This window comes from Neophocaena asiaeorientalis, unplaced genomic scaffold (genome assembly GCF_003031525.2).
Source record: "Neophocaena asiaeorientalis asiaeorientalis breed wild unplaced genomic scaffold, Neophocaena_asiaeorientalis_V1.1 scaffold629, whole genome shotgun sequence".
Taxonomy (NCBI): domain Eukaryota; kingdom Metazoa; phylum Chordata; class Mammalia; order Artiodactyla; family Phocoenidae; genus Neophocaena; species Neophocaena asiaeorientalis.
The window spans coordinates 1,915,687-1,928,840 of NW_020175468.1; the positions used below are offsets into that span (position 1 = coordinate 1,915,687).

The 13,154-nt window shown below is 51.0% G+C and overlaps 2 protein-coding genes across 7 annotated transcripts in view; one reads left to right on the top strand and one right to left on the bottom strand.

Moving 5' to 3' along the window:
• The window catches only part of VRK3 (VRK serine/threonine kinase 3), a 43,220-nt gene extending 41,774 nt beyond the window's left edge, over positions 1-1,446 (top strand). For all 6 annotated transcript variants that reach the window (XM_024768159.1, XM_024768156.1, XM_024768154.1 and 3 more), the window contains one exon: positions 1,045-1,446. The gene's annotated coding sequence lies outside the window, so the exon portion shown is untranslated. The remainder of the gene's footprint in view (positions 1-1,044) is intronic.
• A 4,913-nt stretch (positions 1,447-6,359) lies between these two features.
• Positions 6,360-13,154, bottom strand: part of SIGLEC11 (sialic acid binding Ig like lectin 11) — an 8,298-nt gene continuing 1,503 nt past the window's right edge. The window contains exons 5-9 of the mRNA XM_024768761.1: positions 9,911-10,168; positions 9,537-9,821; positions 9,202-9,298; positions 8,638-8,704; positions 6,360-6,907 (exon numbers count right to left, since the gene is read on the bottom strand). Coding sequence (XP_024624529.1) covers positions 6,716-6,907; positions 8,638-8,704; positions 9,202-9,298; positions 9,537-9,821; positions 9,911-10,168 — 899 coding nt within the window. The 3' untranslated portion in view covers positions 6,360-6,715. The remainder of the gene's footprint in view (positions 6,908-8,637; positions 8,705-9,201; positions 9,299-9,536; positions 9,822-9,910; positions 10,169-13,154) is intronic.

Below are 13,154 nucleotides of genomic sequence, written 5' to 3' on the forward strand. Positions count from 1 at the left end.
TTTACCGAGTGGGTGAGTCCAGCCTTCCCGTCAGTGCTGGCCTGTCTTACAGTACCTCCCTGTCCCCCGCCCCCAGTACCATGGAAATTTAAAAGCTAAAGACCGAACAGCCCCTTTCAGGATCATTACAGCTCACTCTCTGGGGACCACTTACTCACTGCCAAGTTTGTCCCTTCGTTAGGAACTTAATGAAGAGATGCTCCTTAAGGAGCCTGGGGACTTTGGAGTAACTTGAGGATCATCTCGCCTCTGCCTTGGCCCGAGCGCCCAACCACCCCTCAGATTCTAGGCCAGGCCAAGCTCAATCCTACCTCAGGACCTTTGCACTTAACCATTCGCATGGTCTGTGACGATTTTCCCCTTCTTTTTTAATTAATTTATTTATATATTATTTTTGGCTGCGTTGGGTCTTCGTTGCTGTGCGCGGGCTTTCTCTTGCGGTGAGCGGGGGCTACTACTCTTCCTTGCGGTGTGCGGGCTTCTCATTGCGGTGGCTTCTCTTGTTGCGGAGCACGGGCTCTAGGCGCACGGGCTTCAGTAGTTGTGGCTCACAGGCTCAGTTGTGGCACGCGGGCTGTAGAGCTCAGGCTTCAGTAGTTGTGGCACACGGGCTCAGTAGTTGTGTTGTGGGCTGTAGAGCGCAGGCTCAGTAGTTGTGGTGCACGGGCTTAGTTGCTCCGCAGCAGGTGGGATCTTCCGAGACCAGCGCTCGAACCCGTGTCCCCTGCACTGGCAGGCAGATTCTTAACCACTGCGCCACCAGGGAAGCCTCTCCCCTTCGGTGTGCATGACCGGCTCCTTCTCATCACTGCCTCTCAGATCCCGAGGCCTCCCCTTGTCGCCTTCTGGAGGGAAACGTGTTTAATCTGTCGTGTCTCCACGCTTCTCCTCCAGATTGTAAGCCCAGCAAAGTCTTCTTGTTCCTCTTGTTCGTGGTGGTATCTCGCATCCCTAGAAAGTAGAAAGCCCCTATCACACAGTAGGGGCTTAAAGGGTGCTCTTTGAATGAATGACACTGACAGCCATTTTTATATCGTCTTCTAGAACTTTCAGCCTGCAGTTTGAAATGGAAAAAAAAAAAAAAAGAAGATATGTGACTCCAGGACTGCTATAGAATCACAGACAAGCTGTTAGAAAGATCCCTCCAATGTGCATTCCTGCCACTTCTTTAGATCATCCGTCTAGATCAGCCTCAGGGAACCCGGAAGTTAGGCTCAGATACTGTGAACTCCCTCCTTTGACCATCCCTCCCTTCAGCCGTTGTCTCCCACCAGCCACTGGCATTTTGGACTGAGAAGACCCCCAGTTCACAGATGGGGGTTGGGCTGGTCCTCTCAGTAAGGACGCGGCCATTGGCACCACTGTGCTGTAGCAATGAATTGTTTCATTGGAGCTTGGAGGGTTGACTGACTGCAAAAGAAGTTCCTTTTGGAAAACTTTAGCTCATTTTTTCCCCGTGTTTTTTTTTTTGCGGTACGCGGGCCTCTCACTGTTGTGGCCTCTCCCGTTGCGGAGCACAGGCTCTGGACACGCAGGCTCAGCGGCCATGGCTCACGGACCCAGCCGCTCCGCGGCATGTGGGATCTTCCCGGACCGGGGCACGAACCCGTGTCGCCTGCATCGGCAGGCGGACTCCCAACCACTGCGCCACCAGGGAAGCCCTAGCTCATTTTTTTATTTTTCTCCCACCCACCCATCCCTTCAAGCTTTCACCCAGCCATCTACTCTTTCATACATCTATTCACACTTTCAGGCAGACACTCATCCATCCATTCTTTCACTTATCTATCCATCCCTCCATCCATCCCTCCATCCAACCCTCCATCCATCCCTCCATATACTTGTCCATCTATCCCTCCATCCACTCACCTTTTCATCCATCCGTTCATTTACTACTCATTCTCCCATCCACTTACCCTTCTTCTCTTCCATACATTCACCCTTCCTTTCATTCAAGAAATATTCAGCAGGCATTTCTTGAGCACGTGCTATATGACATGCATCGTGCTGCACAGAGGGTCCCGATGAACCAAGTACACCTGCCAAGGTCCTTGAGCCAATGGAGCCTACAGTCAAGCGGGAGGAGACGCTGTTCAAGGAGACGACTTCGCGTGGTGATCGGCACTCTGAAGACAAAGCTAGGGCTGTGATGGAGAGGGAGAGGCCTTGGGACAGGAGGGCGCCTTTGGGGGGAGCCTGGACTCAGAGGGACCAGGGAGGAAGCTGTGGGAGGGTAGTTAGAGGAAAGGAGGGCCTGGGGAGAGATATCAAAGGCAGGCTGGCCGGCAGCACGTGGCAAATGATTAGACTGGGAGAGGCTAAGGAGGAGGAGAGGATAAAGCCGCCTCCCCGAATTGGACCTTGGATATCTTACACCATCCACCCTGCTTTGAGATGGGGAGAATCAGAGGCCGGATGGGGGAAGAAACTGCTCTGAGACGCCCTGATTCTCTCCCTGCTCAGGAGAGGAAAGGAGATTAGCAGACTGATGATCGTTTCCTGGCTGAAAGGAAGTGTGTATAATCCTTTCCAGAAGGAGGTAGTCCTTAAGGAGAGAGAAAACCCATCAGAAAATCTCCTACGTACAGCCCCTCTGTGTTTATGAGTCCACAAAAGAAGAGGGACGTCAGCCACCCTTCAGGGCCCCAGATCAGGCAAGAGGGACGGTCATAGTCAACACCTGCCCGTCCCGTCATCCTGCCCTCGGTGCACTTGGCCAGTCCAGCATCAAAGTCCGGCAGGCCCCTGTCCTCCACCCTTCTCTCTGAGCGAGCAAAGGCAGCGAGACCCATCGCTGCTCAGACAATGGGAGAGTCCCACGTCCGTCCTGGCAGAGCAGCGAGAATGTGGGCAGTTTCCCTCCCTGTCAGTGAGCCCGCTTTAATCTGTCTCCAGAGCCCAGGTTTTGGCAGCTCATCCCCCAACCTCTGAAAGAGGAGGGTGTGGTCATCGGCATTAGATGAGAATCACAGGGTCCAGGGGAGTGGGAGTGACTCACAGGCCACCATGTGGCCGACAGTGGCTGGAACCTGTCCTCTGTCCCCTCCACCCGACCTCTGCCCCAAAATGAAACCCTGGCTCAAGGTTAGTGAGACATTTGTGGTGCTGGGGGTGTGCGTTTTTAAATAATTTTTACTGCAGGGCACCTCTGAGCCTTCAGTAAACTCAAGTTGTTACCGGAAGGGGTCCCCTTCCAGGGCCCGAGAGTGAGGTCTAACACTCAGAAATGAATCGTCCGAGGAGACACACGTGCTGACAAAGCAAGAGACTTTATTGGGAAGGGGCGCCCCAGCAGAGAGCAGCAGGGTAAGGGAAGCCAGGAGAACGGCTCTGCCACGTGGCTCACAGTCTCAAGGTTTATGGTGATGGGGTCAGTTTCCGGGTTGTTTCTGGCCAAGCATCTTGCTTGTGCCCATATTTGGGCTGACTCAGGGTCCTTCCTGGTGGTGCACGCATCTCTCCGCCAAGATGGATTCTAGCATGAGGATTTGTGGGAGGTTGGCAGGACATATTACCGACTGGCACCTCCTCCCTCGTTTTGGCCCCTCCTGAATTCTCCTGCAAGCACCATGTTGTTTATCAGGACCTCCTGTCATGAGACAACTCATGCAAGTGGTTATTATCGTGCTTGGCAAAGGCGAGCAGTTTCGGTCAGTGGTTCCCTAACAAGGTGTGGGGTTTCATCTCCAAGAGGGGCCGCCCACTAGGCAGCTGGGAAGGACAAATCACTTCCCTTCCCTTGTGAAATATTTTTCTTACGAAAAAGGATTGCTTCTAAGGCTATTGCAAGTAAAATGCCTTCTGGATGAGACCTCAGAAACGATAACAAATGTTTGCAGAGACTTCCTTGTGGGTGTTAAAATTCAGCTGAGTACCTTTCACAGATCTAATTGGCTCTGTTCAGTGATTCCTGAACTGAGCAGCGTCCTGTCGAGCAGATAGAACAGATGTTGAAGGACTTTTTAGAGGCAGAAGGAAGCAGGAACAAGAAAGTTCTGCTGGGCTTCCCTGGTGGCGCAGTGGTTGAGAGTCCACCTGCCGGTGCAGGGGACGCGGGTTCGTGCCCCGGTCCGGGAGGGTCCCGCGTGCTGCGGAGCGGCTGCGCCCGTGAGCCATGGCTGCTGAGCCTGCGCGTCCGGAGCCTGTGCTCCGCAAAGGGAGAGGCCACAACAGTGAGAGGCCCGCGTACCGCACAAAAAAAAAAAAGAAAGTTCTACTAGGCAAAAAAAGCAGGTTGCTTATTGCAAACTTGCTTTTCTTCAGGGGACTGCAGGGGTCTGTCAGGCATATTACTTAACTAATTCTGATCAGATGATTCCTGATTGATGGTTTAAGATGCCATTTCTGGAAGAGCCAACACTGACATGGAGTCTCTGTTTGGTGACGTGGGGCTTAGCATAAGCAACTCCATTTTGGGCCTGTTGTCTTATTTTTAACACCCAGTTGGAAGTTAATGGGGAAGTTTTTACTGCTTTGGTGGAGAGTCTACAAATGCAAATTATGTTGGGTGTTTGTGAAATGTTTCCCATCTACGTTGTGAGATGTAGATGTTTCCCGTCTACGTTGTGAAACGTATTTATTTTTTTAACGTATTTATTTTTTAAATTTATTTTATTTATTTTTGGCTGCGTTGGGTCTTCGTTGCTGGGTGGGCTTTCTCTAGTTGCAGTGACTACTAAGCCCGCGCGCTGCAACTACTGAAGCCCCCCGCGCCTAGAGCCCGTGCTCCGCAACAAGAGAAGCCACCACAATGAGAAGCCCGCGCACCACAGCAAAGAGTAGCCCCCGCTAGCCGCAACTAAATAAAGCCTGTGGGCAGCAACAAAGACCCAATGCAGCCAAAAATAATAAATAAATAAAATTTATAGAAGAAGATAATAATAATCCATGGGAATTCCCTGGCAGTCCAGTGGTTAGGAATCGGTGCTTTCACTGTTGAGAGTGCGGGTTCAATCCCTGGTTGGGAAACTAAGATCCCACAAGCCACACGGCACGGCCAAAATAAAAATAATAATAAAATAATCCATGGGGGGAAGCATGTTTCATTGCTTACTTATAATTTCCAGGGTTTGTTTAGCCATAGAATTATGCAAATTAAAAGAACAGAGGGCTTCCCTGGTGGCGCAGCGGTTAAGAATCCGCCTGCCAATGCAGGGGACACGGGTTCGAGCCCTGGCCCAGGAAGATCCCACACGCCGCGAAGCAACTAAGCCCGTGCACCACAACTACTGAGCCTGCACTCTAGAGCACGCAAACCAAAACTACTGAGCCCGCATGCCACAACTACTGAAGCCCGCATGTCTAGAGCCCATGCTCCACAACAGGAGAAGCCACCGCAATGAGAAGCTGTCGCACCGCAATGAAGAGTAGCCCCCGCTCGCTGCAACTAGAGAAAGCCCGCACGCAGCAACCAAGACCCAAGGCAGCCAAAAATAAATATATAAAAAGAACAGAAAACAATGTTAAGTGCTCTGTTGTTTAAAGAATTGATGGAAAATTTCTTTAAGTGTCAAGGCTATTCTTAAAAGAGACATGACTTAGAACAGGAAAAGAAATTCTTTTTTTTAATTTGAAGTATAGTTGATTTACAATGTTGTGTTAGTTTCAGGTATACAGCAAAGTAATTCAGTTATACATATATACATATAGATTCTTTTTCAGATTTTTTTCCCTTATTAGTTATTACAAGATAATGAATATGGTTCCCTGAGCTATGCAGTAGGTCCTTGTTGTTTATCTCTTTTATATATAGTAGTGTGTATCTGTTAATCCCAAACTCCTCTAATTTATCCCTCCCTGCCTCCTTTCCTCTTTGGTAACCATCTGTTTGTTTTCAACGTCTGTGAGAAGAAATTCTGACTTGAAGTGGATAATTACTGTGGCATTCCCATGACGATATTTTCAAAAAGACTTCATCCCTTGGAGAATGTGATTCTCTTACACAGATGTTACCAAATACTCTGCCAGCATGAGAGCACATGGAACCATCTTGTGTCATGTTGAGGAAGGGGGTAAAAAGTGGCAACCATGTTCTTGTTTTGTCGGTAGACACCATTTTTAAAAGTCATTGATCAAGAGATGCAACGTGATCCTGAAAAATGGCAAAGCAAAATCTGCTATGAAAGATGGAATTACATGCTTCAGCACCTCCAATCTGAAGGACAGTCATCAGCATGAAGTTATTAACTTTATGCCCAAAACACATTCCCTGTCTTGGCCCATAATGCTCTTGTTGGGCATGTTTCCTCATGAATGGAAACAATGGAAAAAATTAAATGGACACTCAATGGAAAAAAGAACAAAATCAGTTGGATGTGACCCCCGTTAAAAACTATATTACAATGTAAATGGACACAGACTGGAAGTGCAAGGAATTTTATAAGCAGATTCTGCAAAGCCAGAAACTTAAGGAGAACCAAAATATCAAGGACACAAAATTCAAGAGGTACCCTTGAATCATTGATTTCAGATAATCAGTGAATGATTTTTTTTGTCTGAGAAAATACACAAATTGAGTTTCCAGGAAGCAGGCTCAGAGAGAGGCCAGTATGCAATGTGTTGGGAGGAGGAAGTGCCCCAGGGGTGGGTCCCTGTGGAGGGGAGGGGGAGGGGGGGGGGCAGGTGGGGCGGAGGGATGAGATGCAGCCCAACGACAGACTCAGCCAAGAGTCTTTGGGGAGCTCTGGTGGGGGGAGGTCTCCAGAGCTGGGGGTCATCATTTATGGATCTTGATCTCAGCATATTCGGTGGTGCTGGCGGCCTCCTGGTCCTGAGGCTCCCGGGGCCTCAGCATGTAGAAACTGAGGGAGGCGTAATGGAGCTCACGTTCCACCCCAGATGTGGGGGCGGCCACCACTGGTAGGGGGAGGTCCCGGAGGCTGCCTGGAGGACACTCATGCTGGTAACCCTGAGTGGAGGGGAAGAAGGGGGTCATATCAGGATAACAGGGCTGGAAGAGAGCAAGTGGGGTCCATAAGTAAACCTGAAAACTGAACATTCAGTCTTTCATCTATTCATTCCAGACATTGGCTGAGGCCCCCATTCATTCATTCATTCATTCATTCAACAAATGCTTGAGAGTAATAATGCCTGGCCCTTAGTAATTAGTTGCCAGTCTCCTGGATTCCTCACAACAATCTACTTGGGAGACACTATTATCCCCATTTATCGGTGGAGAAATCGAAGCTAAGTAAATATCCCCAAATCACACGCTTAGTCATTGGTAAGGCCAAGATTCATGCTAGATCTTTCTGACTCCAGTGCTGCCTTATGGAAGAGCTCCCCTGGTGCCAGGCTCTGGATATTCAGTGAGGAACAAAGAAGACACCATTCCTGACCTCCTGCAACTTGCTGGGGTGGGGGTGGGGGGATGGCGGGGAGCAGGCGTTAAAGCAGTAGTCAATTATATTACTATATAATTGCAAATTAAGATGGGACAAAAATGGGATGGATGGTGTGAGGACAGGGATATGCTCAGACCTGGATGGCCCTTCAGGGACCACTCAGCATTTCAGAGGTTCAGGCAAACACAATCACCCAATTGCATTATGAACCCTAAAATCAAAGGATCTTGTGCCAGAAAGGGTTAACCTTGCCCAAAGAAAATGTGACCCTTTGCCCCAGCACCTGGGAGGGAACCTCTAAGCCCTTGAAATATCTTGACTGATTAGAGTGTCTCTGTTCACCCGGGTCTTGGCCCACACTAGATGGTGTAACATGTGACAGATGGTGGGGGCCTTGGGTCACACAGTATCACACCTCTGCAGACACTGGACACTAAGTTAAGCCATGAGGGCAGTCAGCCATGCCAACGTAACCAACTCCCAATAAAAATGCTGGGTATGGGAGAATTTCTTGGCCGTCCAGTGGTTAGGCCTCCTTATTTCCACTGCAGGGACATGAGTTTGATGCCTGGTCGGGGAACTGAGATCCCACAAGCTGCTCAGTGTGGCCAAAAAAAAGAAAAAACACTCTGGATGTGAAGGCTCAGGTGTGCTTCCCTGTCTGGCAATAGCCCATACATGTTACCACACATCATTGCTGGGAGAGTTAAGCACCTTCTGCACAATTCCACTTGAAAGAGGCAACTGGGGGCTCATGCCTGGCCTCCCCCGGACTCTGCCCCATGTGCCTTTTCCCTTAGCTGATTTTAATCTCTATCCTTGTCCTGTGATATAACCATGAGTATAAAAGCTTTCAGTGAGTTTTGTGAGTCCTCCTGGTGAGTTATTGAAATTGAGCTTGTCTTGGGGACCCCCAAACTTGATAGTAGACAATAATTATTTTGGGGAGAGCCTTGTGGCATCCTGTCTTGAGGAGGTGAGGTAGGAAGTGGGGCGGGGGGGAGTGGGTCAGCAGTCCAGAGAGAAAGGAGGAGGTGGGGGTAGGGAGGGTCCAGGTGGAACTGAATATAGTCAGTAAGATGGCTGGGTGGTCCTTGGCTCTGAGAGAGGAGACGGAGAGCAGAGGGAAGGGTGACTCCCAGGTCGCTGGGCTGGGTGACTGTGTTGATAGGGTCCAAGAGGAAAAGCCTGTGTGGGTCATGATGGGCGTCTAAGTCATCGAGAGGACTGCAGCCGTGGCCATGCTGGGGAGATAGCCAGATGGGATCCCGAGGGCAGAGCGCCCATCACTCACCTGGGAGGTGGGACCCAGCAGGGAGGGCGCATCCTTCTCACCGGGGACCTTCCTGAAGGTCTTCACTCTGAAAGGGGAAGCCAGGACCTTTCAGCAGCCCAGCTGGCTCAGAGCTTGGAGGGCGACTACTGTCCTCCCTGCTTAAGAGGCTAGAAGGGCTGGGACTTCCCTGGCAGCCCAGTGGTTAAGACTCCAAGCTTCCACTGCAGGGGGCATGGGTTCGATCCCTGGTCGGGGAACTAAGATCCCAAGTGCCACACGGCGTGGCCAAAAAATAAGAAAAATTAAAAAAAAAAAAAAAATAGGCTAGAAGGGCTGACCGAGGCCAGGGGGTAGGGAGTGCACCTCACCTTATTGACCTTCATAATGAGAACGGGCGCCCTTCATGGATAGCTGGGATGGAGGGGTGGGGACAGACCCTGCTCTGATTCCCTGACTCAAGGCCCAGTTCTCCAAAGCCCTGCACCACCCAGATTCCTCCAGGGGGGGCTGCCTGGGATTCCAGGGCTCAGACCCCTTCCCGCCCCCTGCACTCGCCTCCCTCCCCCGAGAGATGACACTCACGTGAAGAAGATGAGGCAGGAACAGAGACTGAGCAGGCCAGCGATGCCAGCTCCTCCGACGGCTCCCAGAACGAATTCTCCTCCAAGCTTGGGCTTCCCTGCAGATGATCGGGGTGTAGGGTGACTCCCCTCCAAGCCCCAGGACCCTCGTGCCCCTTCCTCCCACAGAATTTGAGCTCTCCTCTTCTGCAGCCCCCAACCAGCCAAAGAACAGAACTCTGCTCCCACCCCTGTCTCTCATCCCCTCCCGTCCTAGCCCCTCTCCCCACAAGCTCCATCTTCAAAGGATGGAGACTCCTTTCCCCCTAAGCCTCTGCCCTCAACAGGTCCCCTGACCTGGCAGCAGCAGAACAGTGGCACTCTGGGCCCCGTGGACGTTCTGGGCCTCGCAGCCGAGTCTGAGGCCGGAGCTGAGCCCCTCGCGGAGGCACAGGGAGCTGTTGGCCCAGGGCCCAGCCGAGCTGGAGGTGACCTTGAAGGAGGCGTTGCTGAAATTCCCCTCCAGCAGCCCCTCCCCCAGCCGCCAGCGCAGGGAGGGGGCCGGCTGGGCTCGGGAGGAACAGTCGCAGTGCTGACCCTCATCCTCCTGGGAGCAGGAGGGTCCCAGCAGCTGCGGGGCGTCTGTGGGGAACGAGAAGTGTCAGCGTGCCCCTCCCCGCCCCTGGACCTGAGTGTCCTCTCCCTGGGTGTTCTCCCTCCTCCCAGCTCACTCTGCACGGAGAGACGCACGGAGGTCCGCAGGGAGCCCTGAGGATGCTGAGCTAGGCAGGTGAATTCGCCTTCATGGCCCGACACCACCCGGGGCACCTGCAGGACCCCAGGGTTCGAGGGATGTGAGGGGCTCAGGGTCCGGCTCCCCCAGGACCAGCTCAGTGTGGCTGGGGGGTTGCTGTCGGTGACACAGGCCAGGCGCAGAGATTCTCCTTCCAGGACAGGAAGAGATGAGCCGTTCCCCAGGTATTTCAGCTCTGGAGAGAGAGAGAGACAGAGACAAAGACAGAGACAGAGACACAGAGAGAGAGAAAGAGAGAGCTGAGCCCAGGCTATGAAGCCCTGTTTCTATGTCTCTCTCCTTTCTACTTTTTTTTTTTTTTTTTAAGTTGGGAAGGAATCCCACAAGTAGTTTTTTTTGTTTTTGTTTTTGTTTTTGTTTTTTTTGCGGTATGTGGGCCTCTCACTGTTGTGGCCTCTCCCGTTTGCGGAGCACAGGCTCCGGACACACAGGCTCAGTGGCCATGGCTCACGGGCCCAGCCGCTCCGCGGCATGTGGGATCTTCCCGGACTAGGGCACGAACCCGTGTCCCCTGTATTGGCAGGCGGACTCTCAACCACTGTGCCACCAGGGAAGCCCCCACAAGTAGTTTTTTAAGCAGCTTTATTGAGATATAATTCACATACCGTGCAACTCCATTTACATACCACCTAAAAGTCATGCGATAACTATCACCGCAATCAATTTTAGAACATTTTCGTGACCCCCCACAATACTCTGCACCCCTTAGCCACCACCTGCAATCCTCCCATCACCCCAGCCCTACGCAACCACTAATTTCTGTCTCTATGGATCTGTCTCTTCCGGCCATGGCGTGTAAATATCCAGCTTCTTCCCCTCAGCATGTTTCCAAGGTTCATCTACGTGTGTCAGTGCCTCATTCCTTTTCGTGGCTGAATCTCATCCATTGTCTGAATAGACCATGTTTTGTTCATCTGTCCATCTGTGGATGGACACGGGTTGCCCCTTAACTTCTCTGAGGCATTTGCCCTCATCCACGTTTCTCTCCTTCCTCACCATTAGCCGTTCAAGTATCCAAAATTCAAGTCCCAGATCCTTCAAGGCTCTTCAGGACCTGGTCTCTACCTCCTCACCTCCTTTGCCCTGGTTATCTGAGGATAAATAGGGCGTTCACATCTCACATTCTAAAATTCACAGAGGAAGGAAGGGGTGTCCAGAATGAAGTCCCTCCCACACTGACTCCCCAAGTGACAAATTCCTCTTGTCCCAGGCAACATTCATTGCCAGTTTCTCGTGTGGCCACTCCAGAGCTATTCTGTCATAGCCTCATCTAGTGGCATCGATAATAGACATCCCTGAGGGACCTCCTTGGTGGTCCAGAGGTTAAGACTCCGTGCTCCCAAGGCAGGGGGCCCAGGTTCGAGCCGTGGTCAGGGAACTAGAGCCGGCATGCCACAACTAAAAAAAAAAAAAAAAAAATCCTGCATGCCGCAGCTAAGACCCAGCACAGACAAATTAATTAATTAAAAAATAATATATATATATATACATCCCTGAGGCCCCACAATTATGCTCCTGGCCCTAAAACTTATAATCTCATAACTCAGAGTAGGGACTGTGACCCAGTAGATCAGCACCCTTCAGGAGCTGGTTAGAAATGCAGATTTGCAGGCCTCGCTGGGCCTCCAGAGTAAGAATCTTCATTGTCACAAGGTCGTTGAGAAATGTGTGTGCTCAATCAAGCTTTAGAAGTATTGCCCAAAAGAAAGGCTATTCTGTTCGCCCAGGGAATGGGGGATGTTTGAAGGGACATTCCCAGGAAAACTAAAATCAGTGAACTCAAACGCTTGTCAAAAGTAGAATGGATAGGGCTTCCCTGGTGGCACAGTGGTCGAGAGTCCGCCTGCCGATGCAGGGGACACGGGTCCGCGCCCCGGTCCGGGAAGATCCCACATGCCGTGGAGCGGCTGGGCCCGTGGGCCATGGCCGCTGAGCCTGCGCGTCCAGAGCCTGTGCTCTGCAACGGGAGAGGCCACAACAGTGAGAGGCCCGCATACCGCTAAAAAAAAAAAAAAAAGTAGAATGGAAAAGAGAAAAACAAAAATGGAATGGAAAACTAAGTTCCGCAGTGGAATGGTCTGTCAACAAGGAGACATGGTCATTACAGCTCCAAGCACTGCGGGTGAAGGTCAAGATCATGAGATGTTGCCACACCAAAGTCAAGGCAGCTCTGCCACAGAAAATCCACTCCCAGGTACAGACTCAAAAGAATCGACATCAGGGACTCAAACAGTTACTTGTCCAGGAATGTTCAGAGAAGCACCATTCACAACGGCCACAAGGTAGAAACAACCCAAATGCCCATCAGCAGATGGATGGAGAAACAGATGGTGGTCCATCCACACAGTGGAATATTATTCAGCCGTAAAAAAGGAGGGAAGTTCTGATCAATGCTACAATGTGGATGAACCTTGAAAACATCACATTAAGTGAAAGAAGGCAGACACAAAAGTCCACATATGGTATAATTCCATTTCTGTAAATGTCCAGAATTCATAGCAAATTCACAGAGACAGAAAGTAGATGAGTAGTTGCCTGGGGCTGGAGAGAGGGGAGAAGAGGACTTGAGTACTTAACAGGTACAGGGCTTTCTTTCTGGGTGATGGGAAAGTTTTGGAATTAGGTTGAGCTGGGTAGTTGCACCACATTGTGAATGTCCTAATGTGGACAGTGGTTAAGAATCCGCCTGCCAATGCAGGGGACACGGGTTCAAGCCCTGGTCCGGGAAGATCCCAAGTATCGCGGAGCAACTAAGCCCATGTGCGGCAACTAGCAAGCCTGCGCTCTAGAGCACGCCAGCCACAATTACTGAGCCCACGTGCCACAACTACCGAAGCCCGCGCGCCTAGAGCCCGTGCTCCGCAGCAAGAGAAGCCCGCGCACCGAGACGAAGAGCAGGCCCCTCTCGCCACAACTAGAGAAAGCCCGCGTGCAGCAGCAAAGACCCAAGGCAGCCAAAAATAAAGAAATACATATTTTTTAAATAAATAAAGTAAAATGAAATCAATAAAAAGAAGAATCACACAAAATTCAGTGTAGTGGCTTTCTCCGAGGCCAGAAGGGAGGGGCTAAAATCGGGTGCTCCAAAGGTGGAGATGATCTAGTTCTTACCCAGGGTGGTAAGTACCACCCGGGTCTTCCTTTATATTTTTTTTTTTTTT